The 19446-nt window shown below is 46.2% G+C and overlaps 1 protein-coding gene and 1 long non-coding RNA gene across 4 annotated transcripts; one reads left to right on the top strand and one right to left on the bottom strand.

Annotated features, from left to right (window-relative positions):
* The first annotated feature begins 226 nt into the window (after positions 1-226).
* Positions 227-15276, top strand: SIGLECL1 (SIGLEC family like 1). 3 transcript variants are annotated; one of them, XM_059151147.1, is made up of 8 exons: positions 227-587; positions 1045-1215; positions 3684-3810; positions 10494-10620; positions 11864-12145; positions 12267-12372; positions 13482-13638; positions 14669-15276. In XM_059151147.1, exons 4-8 carry the CDS (start codon positions 10596-10598, stop codon positions 14681-14683), a joined length of 585 nt encoding a protein of 194 aa, XP_059007130.1. In that variant the 5' UTR covers positions 227-587; positions 1045-1215; positions 3684-3810; positions 10494-10595; the 3' UTR covers positions 14684-15276. The 3 variants fall into 3 exon arrangements, with proteins under 3 accessions (XP_059007130.1, XP_059007131.1, XP_059007129.1); XM_059151148.1 differs by lacking the exon at positions 3684-3810 and having other exon boundaries at positions 227-563; XM_059151146.1 differs by lacking the exon at positions 3684-3810.
* Positions 11299-19412, bottom strand: LOC131817611 (uncharacterized). The gene is made up of 3 exons (XR_009348561.1): positions 19271-19412; positions 14405-14568; positions 11299-11801 (listed from the first exon to the last, which is right to left on the bottom strand). It is a non-coding gene; the product is annotated as an uncharacterized LOC131817611 (long non-coding RNA).
* Between the last annotated feature and the right edge of the window lie 34 nt (positions 19413-19446).

Here is a 19446-nt window from a genome sequence, read left to right as displayed (position 1 = left end):
TCTCGGAGTCCTGGGATCGAGCCCCGCATCGGGCTCTCTGCTCAGCGGGGAGCCTGCTTCCTCCTCTCTCTCTGCCTGCCTCTGCCTGCTTGTCATCTCTCTCTGTCAAATAAATAAATAAAAATAAAAATAAAAGAAAAAGAAAAAGAAAGCATCCACATTCCCACAGCACCGCCTGATTGGCTCAAGTCCTGCTTGCGGGCTACAGCTGCCTCATTGATTGGCTGCAGCGTGAGGACGAGTGCAGCCTTTGATTGGCTGCGGAATGGGTGTGTAGTCGCTGATTGCCTTCAGGGTAGGCCTATCCAGTCGCTGATTGGCTGTAGAATAATCCCATCAACTGCTGATTGGCTGCAGGCTAGGCACACCCATCTGAGGCGGTAGGGCAGAACCAACCGAGACTCCAGGCTCCCCCACAGCCTTCCCCGCGCCGCAGAGCAAAGTCTCTTGGCGTCACGAGCCTGTCTTAGCTTGTTGGCTCTTCTGGCAGCCGTTGAGTGCGAGATTTGCGTTGGGCCTGCCCGGACTGGGCTTACAGGAAAGCGGGGCTTCTCAGTCAGGCGGTGGGTGCCCGGTTCAGGAGTCAGGTTCGTTGGGGGTGGTGGGGGGCGACACCTTCAGGCTCCAGGGCGGCGCCTCGAGTCTCTGGTGGGGGGGGGGGGTCAGTCAGACGCGGCCGCCCCCTGAGAGCAACCACCTGCTTTTCAGTCCGTCCGTCCGTTCATGGGGCCTGACTGCCTTCCGCCTGCCACCTGGTGGGTCACCTGGTCAGCCTCAAGGCCCCCCCGGGGGTCACCAAGCGGTCGGTTGGTAATGATCATATTAGTGCCTTTAGGAGTCCACAGGTCATTGGGTTGCAGACCAGTGAATGAGTTAATCCAATAATCCGCCTGCTCTGTAGCCGTCCTGTTAGTTCACACGCTCCCTCTGAACCAGTCCCTTAACAAGTTAATCCCCAGGTAAAGCCCTCAGTCGTTGGTCCCGTGGTTATCCCAAGTGAAAGCAAGTTAATCGGCTTCACTGTTAGTCTCCGGCATTTTCTAGAAAATCAGCTTTCCAGTCAGCCTAAGTAGGTCTGTCGTCCAAAAGTGAGAGCTTCCCTCAGCAAGTCTGGAAAGCCCTCTGGGCCGCTGGGACTCCGCCAAGGAAACGCGCAGACGCAAGAAAGTGTGCTGAGGCCCATCTAGCCAGGAGCCCTTGGAACAAGAGCCGAAGGTAAACTGGAGAGGAGAAATGATGGGCCCAGGGAAGGGTAAAGGGGAGGAAAGCAGCTGGGATGCCTGAGGAGTCATCCTGCGTGTAAAGCCTGGCAGAAAAGAGCATCAATTAATTAGCATTTTAGAGTTGGATGGATCACTACATCTCAAATCATAAAACCCACGGGTGTTACAGATGAGGAGACCGACGGAAAAGCAGCAGAAAATATTTGACCAAGGTTATTCAGTGATTTACTAGCAGAGCCTGGGCCAGAACCCAGACAGGGTTCCCACGTGCAAAATGGAGTTTTAAATCGGAGAAGGTTGGGTATGGGCAGTGCAAAAAGGGAGCAGGTGTGGCTTTCCTCCATCTAGCTTTCTGCTCAGATGTCACTTCCTCAAAGAGGTCTTTTCTGACCACCCTATCTAAACTGTCTCCCCACTGTCCCCCATCCCATAATCCTCTATCCTATTATCCTGCATTATTTTTCTTGCATAGTACTTAATAGCTATCAAATTAGCTTGATTGCAAACTTGTTTACTGTCTGCCTTCCATACTAGAATGAGGACAGGCGCTGTCTCATTCTTGGTTACCACCTTATCCCCATGCCTGGCATAAAGGAGGTGCTCAAAATGTTGGTTGCTGGAGGGAATGAAGGAGCGTGCCATCACTAGGGACTGGGCTTCTTGAAATTCATTAGTGGGAGCAGACTGTGTTTGGAAGTAGAGAGCCTCCGTAGAGTGGCAGGTAGTGAGATCAGAGAAACAAAAGGAGAGGGCTATTACATGCAGAACTTTGACTTTTTCTCTGAGATGAGAATCACTGGAGAGTTTTGAGCAGAGAAGGGCCAGGAGCTTGCTGAAATGCTGGTAGGTTCCCTCCGGCTACCACTGTGGGGAATAGAATGGACAGGGACTAAAGGTAGAGCACAAGGCCAGTGAGCAGGTTACTGTAGCAACCGGCTACATGGTGAGAGAGGATGGTGGCTTGGGCCAGGATGGTCACAGTGGACTGATTTGAAGTGGTGAGATTTTGAATATATTTTTAAAACAGTGCCAGGATGCCTGGGTGGCTCAGTTGATGAAGCGTCTGCCTTTGGCTCAGGTCATGATCCTGGGGTCCTAGGATCAGGTGCCACATCAGGCTCCTTGCTCAGTGGGAATCCTGCTTCTCCCTCTGCCTGCCGCTCCCCCTGCTCATGCTTGCTCTCTCTCTCTGACAAATTTTAAAAATCTTTAAAAAAATAAAATAAAAAATAAAAGCTGTTCCAACAGGATTTTCTGACATGGCTATGGAATTTGAGAGAAAAGAGAGTAGTCAAAAAGGACTCTAAGGTTTTGATTCTTGATTTCTTCCTAGGTACAATTTCATTTGATTTAGAGATGTGTTTCCTAAGTTTGAGGTGATTGATTTTTTTCCTTCTTCTGAGATGAGAGTAAGGATGCTTAAACTTTTAATTTTACTTTCTACACTTGCCTGTTGGCCAAAGAATGTAGGTAGTTTACACATTTTCTGCTCTCTTGAAAGTTGGTGTGCGGCGGTGCCTGGGTGGCTCGGTTGGTTGGGCATCTGCCTTCGGCTCAGGTCATGATCTCAGGGTCCTTCTACTCCCTGCTCAGTCGGGAATCTCTTTCTCTCTCCCTATGCCCCCCTGCTCTGCTTGTGCTCTCTCTCTCTCTCTCTCTCTCTAATGAATAAATAAATCTTAGAAAGAAAGAGAGAGAGAGAAAGAAAGATAGCCAGTTGGTATGGAGAAAGAGGAACTTGAGTTTTAAATCTGTCTCTAACTACACTTGCTCAGTGCATTGAGAAAATCACTTATTTCTCCAACCTTCAGTTTCCTCCCCCATAAGGGGGAAATCATAAGACTTAATTCCTCAGAGTTTCTGGAAATAAATGAAGACTAACCAAATGAGAACAAACAAATTACTTACTCAGAGCTTGCTGTAACAAGAGAGTCAGCCACCAGCCCTTGCATTCGGCCAGTGACTCAAAGGCAGGCAGCATCATGGGAAAAAAAAGTTTCTGATAGGGTCAGATTAGAGACTGTGATCATGGCGAAGCTGAAGTTTAGCCAGTTAGAAGTGGCAGCACCTTATGTGATTGGATTGGGAGCAGATTTGACTTTTTTTTTATTGGTTCTCAGCTGGAAGCAGGGGCCCAAAATAGGGAACTTGGTACTCATTGACAAAGTTCTGAGTGTTCTGGGCCAGTTGCTGCAGAGACTGTGATTTGTGGACTTCCTGGACTTGTGACTACAAAGTGAGGCTCAGGGTCATATACGCCACATAGTTGAGGCTCAAGTGTCACATACGGTATGGCCATTGTCTGTATATTCAGTCTCTCAGATTGTTGGGAGGAATAAATGGGATGATGTATGTGGGAAGTTGCAGGATTTTAGTAGCTAAATAAATATTAGTTTAAAATATATTGAAATTTCATTATGGTCTAATTATGCAATCCTGTCTTTGTTTTCATTTACTAAGTCATCTTTATGAAAAGAATTGGTTGTAATACATGAATGCAAACTTCTGTGGCAAACAATGCCAAAGTGTATGAAATAAAACTGACAATCCTACTTCATTTTTTCTCTAATCACTGCTCCACTCATAGGTAAGTACTGGTACCAGCATATTATGTATCTTTTCAGATCTTTGTTTTATTTATGTATTACATATGAACATATAACTTATATATGAGCATATATATTTACATGTAATACACATATATAAAGCTTTTGTATAAATTACAATGATCAAATTTTCATTTACATGAAATATTTCAGACAAATAGAAAGGTGTAAAATAGTATTAGAGCATATATCTGCTACCCAACTTAAAATTTAAAGCACTGCCTCTTGTGTCTCGTTTCCCCAAATATATTTCACCCAAACTTGGAAATAACTGCTACCTTGGATTTGGCACTTATCATTTTGTGTATTAACGTATTTAACTTAGCCTGAAGAAAGGTCTGGCCTTTGCCCTTGGCTTCTGGAAGATCGTCTCTTGAAGTCCCTAGAATGTCATGCCTGATAGGATGTTTTTGTTTGCCTGGAGGCATCACACTGAATAGTCCAAAAATGTGATTAGCGGCAGGGGCTAGCCACACCAGATCATGTAATATGATTTAGAATGGGGTCTTTGGATCATATGGTATCAGATCACCTTCATAAGGAGCTGGAGCTGGAGGGTCACCTGGGTGGCTCAGTCAGTTAGGTGGCTGTCTTCAGCTCAGGTCATGATTTAGGGTCCTGGGATCGTGCCCCATGTCAGGATCCTGGCTCACCAGGGAATATGCTTTTCCCTCTCCCTCTGCCCCTCCCGCTATTCCTGTGCACGCTCTCTCTCAAATAAATAAAATCTTTTAAAAGAAAAAGAAGCAGTCGCTGGAGATGGAGACTTAAGATCAGCCACAGGGCAGTCAATCATGACCATATGATGAAGGGCCACTAAAACCTCTGGGCACCAGGCTTGGGTGAGCTTCTTTGGTTGTCATATTCCATGCATATTGTCACACATCATTACCAGGAAATGTTAGTTATACTATCCATGACAAGGAAAGGGCAGCTGGAAACTCTGGTTGGAACTTTCCTGGACTCAGCCTATGTGATTCTTCTTTGGGCAGATTTTAATCTGAACCCTTTAGTTGCAACAAACAATAACCATGAGTGTAACAGTTTTCAGGAATTCTCTGAGTATTTCTGGTGAATTATCAAACCAAAGAGTAGTCTCAAGGACCTTAAAACTTGCAGTTGGTGTTAGAAGTGAGGGTGGTTTTAGAGACATTTGAAATCTGCAGTTGATGTCAGAAGTGAGGTCATCTTTTTAGACTATTCACTAACTTCGCAGTTGACATCAGAAATTTGATTTGTGAGAACTTGGCTCAATGAAACATAAGTGTTGGGAAGCGCAAGCCCAAGGATGTGAAGTCAGGAGAGGATGAAACTTTCTTGTCCCCATAGTCAATTGTTGGCACAAAAATGCAACTGTTCTGCAAATAGTTTTAGAAGGTTAATGTTACCAATTTTTTTAAAAAAACTATATGGATCCAACTTTGTCTGGAAGAGTTGACTTACTGGATGCATAAAGAAATTCAGAATCTCAAGAAACAAGCTAACTATACAATCTTTTGGTTATTTTTATCTGTAATAGCAAAAATGAAAGTAAAGAAAAGGGCTAACACTGGGCCAAGCTTAGGCTCCGTCCAGTCTGAGCTATGGCTGCTAGCTTCACATCTGCTATTAAAGAGAAAAGCCATGTTGAAACAACAGGTAGCAAATAAAATTAGAGTGATTCACAGGAGAAAGAAGAAAGATGAAGGGGAGGGGTCCCTGGGTGGCTCAGTCAGTTAAGCATCCGGGTCTTGATTTTGGCTCAGGTATGATCTCAGGGTTGTGGGATCAAGCCCCGTATTGGGCTCCATGCTCAGCTTGTCCCTTCCCCTTTACTCCTTCCCCCAGTCATGCGATCTCTCTCTTAAATAAATAAATAAAACCTTAAAAAAAAAAAGGAAAGATGAAGGGAAGTGTCAAAGGAACTCATCCCAGTGGAGAGAGAAATTTTTTAAAAGATTTTATTTATTTATTTGACAGAGAGAGATCACAAGTAGGCAGAGAGGCAGGCAGAGAGAGAGGAGGAAGCAGACTCCCTGCCAAGCGGAGAGCCCAATGCGGGGCTCCATCCCAAGACCCTGAGATCATGACCTGAGCCAAAGGCAGAGGCTTAACCCACTGAGCCACGCAGTCGCCCCTGGAGAGGGAAATCTTTAAACACTTACTAAGAAATAGAGTGAACATTGATGGGGTCAAAACAAAGATCTTAGTGCAGCGCTCTTGGGAGTTTAGGTGGGTGGGGTCAGGGGGGAAAACCCCAGATGGTCTCTCAACTTTGAAGGATCTTAGTCAAGTCTTCCATAGTTACCCTGGCCAGAGGAATTTCAAAAGCCAGAAGGCAAATGTGACAATGGGACCCTAACTTCAAATTGCCTGAGGTGATGATTCCATTATCTAATCAAGATAAAGATTGGTAAAAAGATGGGGGTCCCTTGGCTCCATGCCCAACTGGAGACTCAAAGCCATAGGTACATTAGTGGTAAAATGATCTGGAGAAGAATTTCTGGGACTCTTTAAACCAGGAGGCCCATGCATTGTGAGTCCTAGTGAGAATTATAGTTAGATTGGGAAGATATGAGAATACAAGGATTGAGGGGATTAAAATGAGGGTTTAGATGAAAAATGGAATACTTGAACAGATTTTATGTAAAGCCATTGTGTCTCCTCCTTTTTCTAAATATAAGTAGATACTGTGTCTGAAACAGGACATGTATTATGAAACAGGAGGCATGTAAATCCTCCCTTCAACCACTTTGATAGGACATGCTAAATGGGAACCAATAAACTTGTCCAAGCTCACACAGGTTATTAATTTGAAAAATATAAGATATCTGATGAAAAAAGCATGTCAGAAGCCTAGTGTTTGATTGGTTTATTTGGATTTTGGATGACACATATTCAACATTTGGGGATATGGCTAATCCCAAACCATAAAATTACTAGAATGAAGTCTTGGAGTCCTTGTGCAGACAAAAGCCAATGAGCACCACCCAGTGGCCACTCCTGGGATTTTTTTAAATCAGAAAATTTCCATTTGAGAGACAACGAGCTGATATTGGGCTTTGATTGAACCTGCCCATAATACTAAAGGAAGTAAAATAATCCTGAAACCTAAAGTACTCATAATTATCTTCGGTAATGTTGGATAAACATGCTAATTAGGAAGGCCATGCCCAGAGGAGTTCAGTAATAAAATGGAAATGGTTTATAGAGGAACAAGCTACCAAGGGAATATGAGGAGGTCCTCAACGTATTCACGAGCAGGTGGTCTCCCCTCACCCTTAATTTTTTTTTTACCACCTGAGGAGCTGCCAGATCCTATTGCCACTAGGGTGATAGCAGTGAATAGCTCTCGAATGACTAACAAAGAGCTGTTTGGTTTATGGAAGGCTGTTGCAAGATGAATGGTTTCCTTTGAGTGGGAAATATCAGCAATGGTATGCTAGTAAATATTTGATAACCAGATCTCCAAAGGGAAAAAGAAGCCCTGAATTGTAGCATTGCCAACTTCCACTGTGTAGACACTCTGACCGTAGACAGTTTCAAGCTACCAACTCATGATATGAAGTTAGGAAGAGATCCAGTAACACACCATTATGTAGTATTTCCATCATACAAATACAATAGATGTAAATAACCTCAAGAACACAGATAACATTGAGATGTGCTAGAAAAATTAGGCAGTAGTTTCAAGTAATTACTGCCTTTGTTTTTAATATAATTTGTGAGTTTATATAATTTAAATCATAATAATGGCTGTTTGACAACCGGCTTGCAGTATTCTTAAACACTTAATAATCAGCTTTATAAAAAAGTTGGTTTATGCAGCTTATTATTATGGATATTATTTAGAAACCAAGATATAGGTGCTAGGGATTTTTATCACTATGGATGCGTCATTGCTTCTAGGCTATTTCAATGAACAGAATATGGAACTAGAATTTGTTTTTTTCTTTTTTTCTTTTTATTTTTAAAGAAACAATACTTTTTTTAAAAAAGATTTTTTATTTGACAGAGATCACAAGTAGGCAGGGAGGCAAGTGGAGGGCAGGGGTGGAAAGCAGGCTCCCTGCTGAGCAGAGAGCCCAATGAAGGACTCAATCCCAGGACCCTGAGATCATGACCTGAGCCAAAGGCAGAGGCTTTAACCCACTGAGCCACCAAGGCGCCCCTAGAATGTGTTTTTTAAAACCAAGAGTTTGTACCAATATTGCTAATTAAATTTAAACTTTACTTTATTCTCTTAAATTATTGTATTTTATATTATTTTTCTTTCTCATTACTATGAAAATCTTTAAAACATAAGTAGTTTCAAAATTATAATACCAATACTGATAGCTTTCTTTGTCTCCCTTAAAACCCTTTGTAGGGTTTTAAAACCCTACAGCCAGAGGCCTATGTTCAAAGGTTACTTGAAATAGATATTCTTCCAGAATTGTTCTGTTATCATTGTTTTCATTTGTTTACTAGATATTGTTTGTGCTCAATTTTAGGGTTTTGCTTTCTTTTTCCCTTCTTGGTTTAAATGACCTTTCTGAACAATAAAATATCAGTATGGTTGGGAAGGTTTTTTTCTTTGACCAGATCCGTGTCACCTGACTACCAGGATATACATGTAAGGGAACCTGGGAACATTAATATTTATTATCTTCAGTCTCTGTAATGGAGGCAACAGGGACAATGGTGCTGTAATACACGTTGAGTCAGAAGCCAGCAGGGTCTGCCCCAAAGTCTTATAGACTGGGGACACATCCCCTCATCCTGCCTTTTCCAGGAATTAATGCAGAAATGAGGGACTCATGGCCCAAAGAGGGAATGGATTCGTCTATGGTCCTCCAGTGAATCAGTGACATAGCTTACATAATTGGTGTTCAAATCCTGGGCTCTTGCTCTTAAGTCACTGCTTGTCAAAAAAGTGGGGGGGAGGTGAGGATTGTTTCATAAAAAGGGAGACTGACATTTGAACATTTTATCAGTGACTATCAAAGGTCATTTTCTAAGCTCTTCTGAGGTCACAAAGGTCTGTTTGATGTAGGGTCTTGCCTGAAAGAGCTGAGTCTCAGGTAGATTCTCTTCTAAGACACTTCGTTAGTTTCCCAACAAAAGTGACCTGACCAAATGAGAGTTTGTCTTTCTCATGTAAGGAGATGGACAGAGATAGGCTGTGAGGAGCTGGTGCAGCAGTTCCACAAGGCCGTCAGGGACCACGTTCCCCAAATTGTTCTGCAAGAATGTCCTTCATGGGCGCCTGGGTGGCTCAGTGGGTTAAGCCGCTGCCTTCGGCTCAGGTCATGATCTCAGGGTCCTGGGATCGAGTCCCGCATCGGGCTCTGCTCAGCAGGGAGCCTGCTTCCTCCTCCCTCTCTCTCTGCCTGCCTCTCTGCCTACTTGTGATCTCTCTCTATCAAATAAATAAGTAAATAAATCTTAAAAAAAAAAAAAAGAATGTCCTTCATGAGTGGCATTCATCCTTGTGCTTACGTCATGGCTGCCAAATGGCTGATCGACCTCTAGTATCATACCCATATTTCAGGGAAGAAGGAGAAGGAAGTGACAAGGAAGAAGGAAATGAGAATATCAAGAAAGAAAATCTTTCCCAGGAATCCCCAGCTCACTTCCACTAAAACAATGTCAGGTGCCCCATCTTAACTACAAAGGAGTCTAGACAAAGTGGTGCTTTAGCTTTCAACATTGCACCCCTAAACAAAGTTGGATTTGTTAGGAACGGGGAGCAGGATAGGTAGATGTTGTCTGGCTGCACAAAAACAAGTAACTCTAGTAGGTGGAGAAAACAGATTCTTTCCTCAAAAAACAACAAATGAAAAAACTTAGTAATTCTTAAAGGGGAGAGATTTACCCACTTCTGACTGGGTGGGCAGATCAGGAAAGGCTGCCTGCAGGAGATGGCACTGAACTCAGCTCTGAAATTGAAGTAGGATGTGAATGCGGATGGAGCAGAGTTGCAAGAGGAAAAGCTGTGGAAGGGAGAAATCCCTGAATGACTGGAAAAGAATGATGAGGGTGAACATTGGAGAAGGCGGCATTTTCCCTTTGGCATCGAAAATGTTGGCAAAGGCACAGGGAGACAGAGAGCAAGGGTGAGGCAAATTGTGGAGAACCTCATTTACAAAACAAAGAAGTTTGGACCTTTTCTTATCAGCAGTAGGAATTCCTGTTCATTTTCGTTTTCCCAAAGGATCTGTTAAGGCTTTTCCACCCTCTCCATCCCTCACAACCCACACAGTAACTACAACATGTCATTCTTTCCCAACCAGCATTCCAGGCTCCTCCCTGGCCACCTGGCCAGAGTTGCTCCAGTCTAGGCCATTTCTCCTATGTCCGCAGTGGGTTATTCCAAACACCCAGATTGGCCCTGCCCCTCTGAGGTACACAGCCCTTCCATGAATCCCTATTAGCTTTGAGACAGAACCCAAAGACTCTGTAAATGGGCTCCTCCCAAGTGGGCTAGGACTAGGAGGGAAAGACCAGAGGAGAGAGAAGGACACGTGGCATTGGGGCCTCAGAGAGGTCGTAGGGGAGCTGGCTGTCCCTTGATGCTCTTGAACGTCTCATCCCGTATGATTGCTGCTTCTGAGGGCGAACAGGCTTCCGGGATGACCAGAGATTAAAGCCTGTGGCTTGCTAAGAATACTTTCTGCTCTCCTATCTCCACATCCTCTTTCAGTTACTCATCTTCTCATCTTCTGAACCACACGGCTCTGATGTGAGAGCCAGCTGCGGCGAAGACTCTAGCCCCTCCTCTTCCTGAGGACCCCTGCTGCTGCCGATGGCAGGTCCCCTGCCACAGCTGGGTGAGTGGGACGAGTGAGTTCTGGAGGTGCCTGAGGCTCCAGGACTGGGGCGGCCTGGGCTGCAGGGGTATGAGAAGAGAGGACAGAAGTGTGTGGGGTACCAAATAACCAATACGGACTAGTTATCTGTGCACTGGGTTCTGGCAGGGCTGGGAGCAGCTGGGGTGAATAGCAGATTGGGCCAGAGAGCATAGTTGGGAGTGAGGATGGGCAGTCAGCCAGGGTTGAAGAGATGAGAGCATTAGGAGCTGGAAGGCCCAGGGTTAGTCAGGTTGCCCATATCTGCCAGCCACTGTCCACAGGCATGCTTTCCCAGATGTAAAAATAATCCAGAGGACAGCAGTGGGGGAGTCCCTGCAAATTCTTCATCCCCCCCCCAAGTGACCCAGATAAAAAATTCAAATCAAGGGCTACTGTTTAAGAGAAAATTAACCCTTTCTTCTAGTAACCTCAAACAACTCCAGTGGAAAAGTATGTGGAAACACTAAGAACTGATTCCTCATTGGAGACCTTGTAGAGAGTGACCGTTCCTTATTAACTGACAAAGTCACCAAGTGGACAATATATCCTACCTGTTCTACATAGAGTGAGGCAGGCTCAAATGTTCTTACCCAGAAAATGCCAAAACAATCTCTGCTTAGGATGAATGCTCAATCAAAGCCAACCTGGGGCTGGGAAGAAAGAAGTCTAGAAAGGTGTTATGTTTATTGAGTGGATAACACTTTACCATATATTCAGCTAGTAACACTGTCAACCTTAGGGCATTCATTTTTACATCCATGATAGCAGGATACAGGTTCAGCGAATACCCCTATTTTCCAAACTGGAAAAGAACAAAGAGAGGGGAAGTGACTTGGCCACCAGCGTCCAGACAGGAGAAATTGATCACAGGTGGAGCTAGGAAGGAGCAGAGCCTGAAGGATGGAAGGAAGAGGAAAGTAGGAGCTGAGGCGGGGAAGTCTAGCCTGGGGCTAGGTAAGGTAAGGAGTAAGGACAGGTAAGGAGTCAGCAGAGCAGATCCTCAGAAAGTTCCCTTGCCGTTAGTCAGGTCCAGTGTTCACTTTCAGGCCAGGTGAGGAAGAGGATGAAGAGGAACTGGTCTGTGAAGCCTGCCTCCTCTGGGCTTCCAGAAGGTCTTTCCAAAGCTCCTTGGGAATCACAAATAAGGAGAAGGCTGGGTCCTGGAGAAGTGGAGAAAGGAAGTCAGGATGCCTTGCTAACTGCTGACCCTCCCTCCCCACAGCACCCACCAGGCTACTCTATTCCTCTTGCTCCACGGAGAGGACTCTGCAGTGCAGCTGTTCCTTCCATGGTATCCCCACACCCTCCGTGCAGTGGTGGATGGAAGGTTCTCTTGTAGATGAGAACAACCCAGATGGCGACCTCCAGGTGACTTCCACCATAATTGCCCCCTGGGCCAACAGCACCATCAGCTTGGCGGAGAAGCCAAAAAAGAGCACGAAGCTTCTCTGTAAGGGGAAGAACCGAAATGGAACCCATGCTTTGAGCATCCTACTGATACCAAGTGAGGATAGAGGGGGCCCAGTGACTGTGTGAGGAAGAGTGAAATGGGGAGGAAGAAGAACTTTGACTCCAATTCCAAGGCCTCAGGAGAGAAGCCTTTCTCACAAACTCTCTTTTTCCAGGAAAGAGTCCTTCATCCAGCAAGACCTTCATTAACGGGCTGATCCAGGGCATTGTCTACGGAACCATTGCAACAGCATTGATGTTCCTCTGCTTCTCCCCACTCATGTGAGTACCAGGGCTAAAATTCTACCTGGCAGGCCCTGCAAGGCTGCCATGGAAAAGGAAAGACAGGACCCTTGCCCCCAAGGAGCTTAGAGTCTGGCAAGGGAAGAGGGCAACAAAATGGTCACCACAGTCCAGGGCCATCAGGACAATGCTGAGCCACATACAGGTCCTGAAGACAGAGGTTTTCAGCAAAGTTCATAAAGGAGAAAGTAAAGCAGGAAGTGGCAGCCCTGGAGAAGGCAGCGGAATCCCCAGGGTACTGTCTGAAGTGGGCCTAGGGGGGTTGAGTACTCATTTATTTGGTGGAAAGTAGTATATATGTATCCCAGAGACACATTTGAGGAATTGCCAGTGTCTTTGTACAATGTCAGGTACATTGAGAGTGATAGGAAATGGCTAAAAATGAAGTTGAAAAGGCTTCTTGATGTTAGTTCATAAAGACTCTTGAAAGTTGGCTAAATGTATTGGCTAGAAGCCCAGAATGAGAAGGGCAGAGTTGCCAGAGGTCAGGCCAGAGAGTTTGGCAGGGGGGCCTCTGGCCAGTCCAAGTGTCTTGGACTCAATCCTCAGTTGAGAGCCATGGAACAGTGCTAAAGTGGGAAGGAAAGCTCCTAGGGGAAGGTGTCTGTACAGAAACCAAAGAGCAGGGGCCCAGTGGCATGAAGCGAGGCCGGAAGTTGTTGCCATAGACTACACAGCAGAGAGCCAGGTTTGAGCCAGGCAAGTGATGAGGGGCAGTCAAAGAGATGGGACTTGGGACTGACTGACTATAAGGGGTGATAAGGGGAGAGGCGCAAAGCAGCAGGGCAAACTGGGGAGCTATTTTTAAAGTGTAATTAGATGGACTTAAAAACCAATAACAATCCTTTACAGTTTGCAAAGCTCTTTCATAGCTGACCTCATCTGAGCCCCACAGCCTGATAAATAAGATCTCCCCATCTTACAGGGGATAAAACCAATTCCCGGAGAAGCTGTATGGCTTGCCCTCGATAACACAACAAGCCAGTGGTGTCACTGAGGCTCTAAACCAGAACTTCTGGTCAAGACTGGAGCCCATTGCTGGGCAGAAAGCCAGAACTAACCAGGGGAGGGGGGTGTCACTTCCTTAGAATGAAATATATCAGAATGAAGCTGACAAAGGAAGTTGCAGCAATCAAAGCAGAAAACAACCCTACAGTCAGACCAAGCCAAGAAGCCAAGATGCCTCTTAAGCCTGAAGAGCCAGGAAAATCCACAATCAGCTCATCTTCAGAGAACCAAATATTGGTGGGTATCCATTGTGTCTGGAATCTAATCTATCAGAATGATGGCAATAAGACTCACAAAGAGAGGTACATACAGTGTTTAAAGGAATTATCCTCAATCCTACAGGGCATCTAGAATACCAGAATGTGCTGCCAGATCATCTTATAGATGATGAAAAGAAGAAGGATGAAAATTAAGAGAAATAGAGACTAATTAGAATCAGCAATGTACACACACACACACCCCTCACACTGAATCCATATTGAGAAGGGGGTCAAAAGAGCCAACAGTGGTTGTGACATCAGAGTAGAAACCAAAGGCTTTGGTCTCTTGAGTTTTTGGCAGGCTGTGCTCAACACAGTCTGTAGATGCCACAGACCCAAGTTAGCCAGAGTGCTTGAAGAACAGCCCAAAACCAAGGTACTCCTAAAGCCAGGGTACTCTCAAAGCCAAGGTACTCTTTCATTTACCTTGGACCCCATATCCTCAGCAGGGCTTGGAAGAGACAGGCCTCACTGTTATTTACCATTTATAAGTCTTTGGGATCAGAAATGCCCTGCTGCCCTCCTTACACACTGCACTAGGAACTCATGTTCCTTTGTGGATAAACCATGCATCTTAAATTCCAACAAAATTCCTCCATGTTGGGCAATGCTGGAGTCTCGGAAATGGGTGAGACCTGGGCCCTGCCCTCAGAGAACAATCGGGCTAGTAGGAAGGTAGCCTTACAGTAACAGGGCTGAGATGGGGGTTATGGTTGCCCAGAGGAAGGAGGGACTAACCGTACCTGGGGAAGTCAGGCAGAACCTCCCAGAGTCTGAGGAACACTGGGTGGGCTCCTGGTGCTGGGAATGTACATGGAGGATCAGCAGGAAAAGACAGGGTTGCATACTCCAGCCATGAGATTCTGAGAAAAGGTAAAGCCAGTGCTTGCTCCACATTACTGTAGTTCTGTGATCAAAGAGAGAGACAGGAAATTTCCATTTTAAGATTTGGATACCTCACCTCTAGACCTGTTCCAACATCCTTCTTTCTTTGCCCTGCTCTGTAGCATCCCTTACCCTAAACTTCCAGAAAAAGCAAAATAAACTGGAACTGGAACTGATGACACCTGTGAAGACTACATGCCTACCTGGAGTCCCCACTGTCCATGGAATTATCACAGTCTACAGATTTCTCAGCAGCCCCAGAAACCCTGGAGTCTATGACAAACCCAAAGATCCCTAAAGCCCCACCTGTCCCTCACCTTGGTTCTCCATTGAATAGGGTTACTTTGGGACCTGGTCTTAGAACATTTGACAGCAGACTCTATGATTTGCTGTTCAGGTTAACTAGAAGAAATATGCTCTGGTCTGGGATGGTGTCAAAGGAAGGGAAAATTAATGTGAGATCATGGTCCACCTAAAAGTAGCTTTTGAGCCCCTACTGTGTGCCCAGAACCTGTTGGGCACAGCAAAGATGGCGCTGGCCTGCCTTCTCTTCCGGCTAGAAAAGGCGCCACCGTGGCAGTATTGGCGCCAACGTGGCGGTTTCGGTTCCGCATATCTCTGACTACGTAACCAAACCCCATAGGCTCTCTCCCCGCTGACCTCATTTCCCATCCCCTACCCAATATAAGCTGCAACCCCGCTCAATAAAGTGAGATCCTGCTTCGACAGATCCCCCGAGCCCGGTGTCTTCTGTGGGTGCGTTCCGGGTTCGCGACACTTGCCATCCCGCTCAGCCCCAAGGAGAGGCCTCCGGCTGGCCCAGACGCTCTCCTCGTGCCTGTCAGCCCGCAAAACCTACCGGAGTCCGACAACTGGTGCCCCATGTGAGGACCCTCTCCTCGTTCTTCTCGCTGACGGGCCAATCGGTCTTCGGGTGAGTGTACCCCCATAAATTATGGGGCAGTCATCTTCCAAAAGTGACCCTGCCCTCGAATCCCTGCGTTTCCTTTTGAGAAGCCGCGGTCTTTCCCTCACCGATTCCCAAGCCCTTAAGACATGGGAGGCCTTTGTTAAGGTGGTTCCTTGGCTTCCGGAAGGTAACCTTTTTGATTGGGACACGTGGGATCGTATTGAACAGCTAATCCATAAAGCCCACATAAACAGGGGGGAGATACCCCCTTTGGGTACATATCCTACTCTGGCGGCACTAAAGAGTTGCTTTCCACCCAGACCCCCAAAGGGGCTTAAGGAGTCACCTTGCCCCCCGAAATCTTGCACCCCTCCCCCTTCCCAATCCGAGGCAACCAAACTCCCTTCTGGGACGCCCACTCCGACTATATCAGACAAGCCACAAGAGAAGTCTCCCCCTCCCGCCTCAAACATTCCTGACGGCCCCTCCGCTAGACCCAAAAAACTCTATCCCCCTCTAAACCCTTTTGATGAAGCCCCTTGGCCCCCAGATCTCCAACCCAAACCTCGAAGTAAGAGCCCCCCTGTGCGACCCCCCTCCACTACAAAAACAAAAGGGGGAATCCCTTCCCCCACATGATCAACTCAAAAGGGCACTGTTCAAATTTTTCAAAATACGACCTTATTGTCCCCCCCCCTTCCAGAACATACCTCCCCTGAGCCCTCCAGTTGTTCTCTCTTCCCTATTAATGTTAACCCAGGGGGTAACCGTCCAGCTCCATGGTACCCATGGGAGCCTGGGGACCTTAAGGAGCTTAAAAAGGCAGTGTTTGGGGACAGGCTTTAATGGTCTACTCCCCTTCGTCCTCCCCTTCCTGGGACCCATCTTAACCCTACTCCTCCTAGTTTCCTTTGGCCCCTGCATTATAAACAAGTTGGCCCAATTCGTGCAAAAGAGGATGGAAGCCATTCAATTAATGGATGTCCAAGTACATTATCAAAGATTGGCCGCCCATGATGAAGACACCTACTAATAGCGCCAACGACCTTTATTGGCCAATGACGGGTAAGACCCCATGAAGACCAGGGCAACCTAAGACAGGCCTTAGAGGAAAGTTCCCCTTGTAGCTGCCTGATATTCAATGACGGGTAAGACCAATGGGAGGGACAGAACAACCTAAGACAGAGGACATACCTTTGCTGTATGACCCTCAATGACGGGTAAGTCTGTTACCTCACCACTGGCAACCTAAGACAGAAGTCATGCCTACAAAAACAAAAGGGGGAAATGTTGGGCACAGCAAAGATGGCGCTGGCCTGCCTTCTCTTCCGGCTAGAAAAGGCGCCACCGTGGCAGTATTGGCGCCAACGTGACGGTTTCGGTTCCGCATATCTCTAACTACGTAACCAAACCCCATAGGCTCTCTCCCCGCTGACCTCATTTCCCATCCCCTACCCAATATAAGCTGCAACCCCGCTCAATAAAGTGAGATCCTGCTTCGACAGATCCCCCGAGCCTGGTGTCTTCTGTGGGTGCGTTCCGGGTTCGCGACACTCGCCATCCCGCTCAGCCCCAAGGAGAGGCCTCCGGCTGGCCTGGGCGCCTCCTCCCCTCGGCGGGGAGCCCAACAAGAACCTACTGTATGATCAGGCTTTAGACCCATCATACATGGATTGAATACCAACTTCAGGGCTTAGTGGCTATATGTCTTTGGATAAGACCTTTCAACTCTGCCCTGAGAGATACATGGGTGGAGAGTGAGTGAAAGGTGGTGTCCAGAGGTAGAGGTGGAGAAAAGACACAAAGTGAGTCCAAGGGCCTAGAAGGAGTCTATGCACTGGAGTTTAGATGGAAGGCTGAGTTCCTGAGGTCCCTGAATGCTAGGATAAGGCATTGGAGCTTTATCTGGTAGGATCTTAATCCTGACTCCCTTAGAATGTAAGTTCCACAAGAACAGGGATCTTGTCTTGTTTTCTGCTTGTACCAGCAGCACCTAGAATGGTTCTTAAAATATAAAAGACTCTCAAAAATGTTTGTTGGATAATTGAGTGAATGAATGGAGGGGTGGGTGGGTGGATTATAAGCTGTTGCAAGGTTTGAAGCAAAGTAGTGGCCGGATTTGCCATGATGTGAATGGAACTAGAGGGTACTATACTAAGTGAAATAAGTCAGTCAGAGAAAGACAAATACCATATGATTTCATTCATATGTGGAATTTAAGAAACAAAACATATGAACATAGGGCAAGGGAAGGAAAAAATAAAATGAAAGTTGAGAGGGATGCAAATCATAAGAGACTGAACTCTAGCGAACAGCATTGCTGGAGGGGAGGTTGGTTGGAGAAATGATAATTGGGTGATAGACATTAAGGAGGACACTTGATGTAATGAGCACTGGGGTTATATGCAACTAATGAATCACTAAATTCTCCCATTGAAACTAAAAAAAAAAAAAATAGTGGCCAGATACATAGTGAAAGATCATTCTAGGAGTAGTTATTGAAGATGTACTTAGAAGAAGACTGGAGGCAAAAAGACCACTTAGGAGGTCAGTGGAATATTTTTTGGCTAGGCTGAAAGGCAGTCATACAAGGAATGAGAACAGGAATCTGGCATGAGAATGGGCCATAGCTGTGTACTGTTCCCCTCAGAATGGATGACATTCCCTTCTGGTGCAAGGTGCTGGCAATTTTCAGAGGCTACGAAAAGGGTCATCTCTTCCTTGGGGCATTATTTGTGTGTAAATCCAATGGTTCTCCATCCAGCACTAATGTGGTTATCCTGTAGGCAAGAGCAGATATTTATATAAGCCCTCACATGTATGGACACCCTTTTGGCATGTGGTTCACACATTCCACAGAGACAGGAGCACACACTGTGCCAGATAATGAGTGAACAAGCCAGATACTGGCCTTTCCTCCATGAAGCTCGTGGTCTACACAGGTTCACAATGAAGAAATAAATGCAAAATTGCAGCTTAATATATTGACAAGTGCTAGGAAGAAAAAGTACCTAACACTATGAGAAAATATAAGGGACCAGGGGAGGAACCTAGTTTGGATTAGAGAATTAGAGAAGGCCTCTCTGAGAAAATGACATTTGTGCTGAGGCCGAAAGGATTATTAGAGGGTCAGCAGATTCTAGGCTCTGGGATAGAAGTTTAGTGAGTCCAAGAGCCCAGAGAGGGGATCTATGCACCCGAGCCCAGATGGAAGAGTGAGATCCTGAGGTAACAGGCCTTTCAGGGCTTCAAAGTGTCTGGTGAGAAGTTTTTAAGTTTTATCCTCACTCATGGAGAGAGGGTTATTTCCTTGTGTGCTTTGTAATTTCATAAAGCGGGCTCCTAAGGAGTGGAGAATGCCATCTAGAAGAGAAACGGGAGAGAGGAAGGGAACTAGGTTGAGAATAGGTCGGGGATAGGTTTTAAAAAAAGATTTTGACAGAGATCACAAGTAGGCGGAGAGGCAGGCAGAGAGAGAGGGGGAAGCAGGCTCCCCGCCCAGCAGAGAGCCTGATGTGGGGCCCGATCCCAGGACCCTGAAACCATGACCTGAGCCGAAGGCAGAGGCTTAACCCACTGAGCCACCCAAGCACCCCCCATGATAAGTTTTGACAGAGAATGGAGAACTGGGTCTTCCTCAGGTCTCTTGGTCCGTTGGTGAAGGAGACTCTACTTGCAGGAAGGAAAAGGGGTACCAAGATGCCTTCTGATGGGCCCTGAGGGTCAAGCACTTGGCATTTTGTTCCTTGGTAGATGGAACATCCCATCACCTGCATGCCCACAAGTACTGGCTTGAGGGAGGAGTGTTCCTTACAGATTGCCCCACGTCTCCAGGGCCGGCCGGGGTCTCGAACCTCTGGCTCAAGATAAACGAAACACCAGTAACTCCAAGCTCTCTCAAGCGCAGGAGACCAACGGTTCTACTTCATGGTTTCTCCGTGTCCCAGCAGCCCCCCACGCGCATCCTCAGGCTCTGATTGGCTCTGGAGA

The sequence above is a fragment of the Mustela lutreola genome, chromosome 16, assembly GCF_030435805.1.
Source record: "Mustela lutreola isolate mMusLut2 chromosome 16, mMusLut2.pri, whole genome shotgun sequence".
Classification (NCBI taxonomy): Eukaryota; Metazoa; Chordata; class Mammalia; order Carnivora; family Mustelidae; genus Mustela; species Mustela lutreola.
The sequence above is the reverse complement of the archived record's forward strand: the minus strand, read 5'-3'. Positions and strand labels throughout refer to the sequence as shown.

Excerpts from the sequence above, each read along its gene's own strand:
- SIGLECL1 (XM_059151148.1), top strand. The coding sequence starts at position 10,596 with ATGGCAGGTCCCCTGCCACAGCTGG. Across the intron at positions 10,621-11,863 it reads AGGTCCCCTGCCACAGCTGG|CACCCACCAGGCTACTCTAT; the intron begins GTGAGTGGGACG and ends CCCTCCCCACAG. Across the intron at positions 12,146-12,266 it reads GAGCATCCTACTGATACCAA|GAAAGAGTCCTTCATCCAGC; the intron begins GTGAGGATAGAG and ends CTCTTTTTCCAG.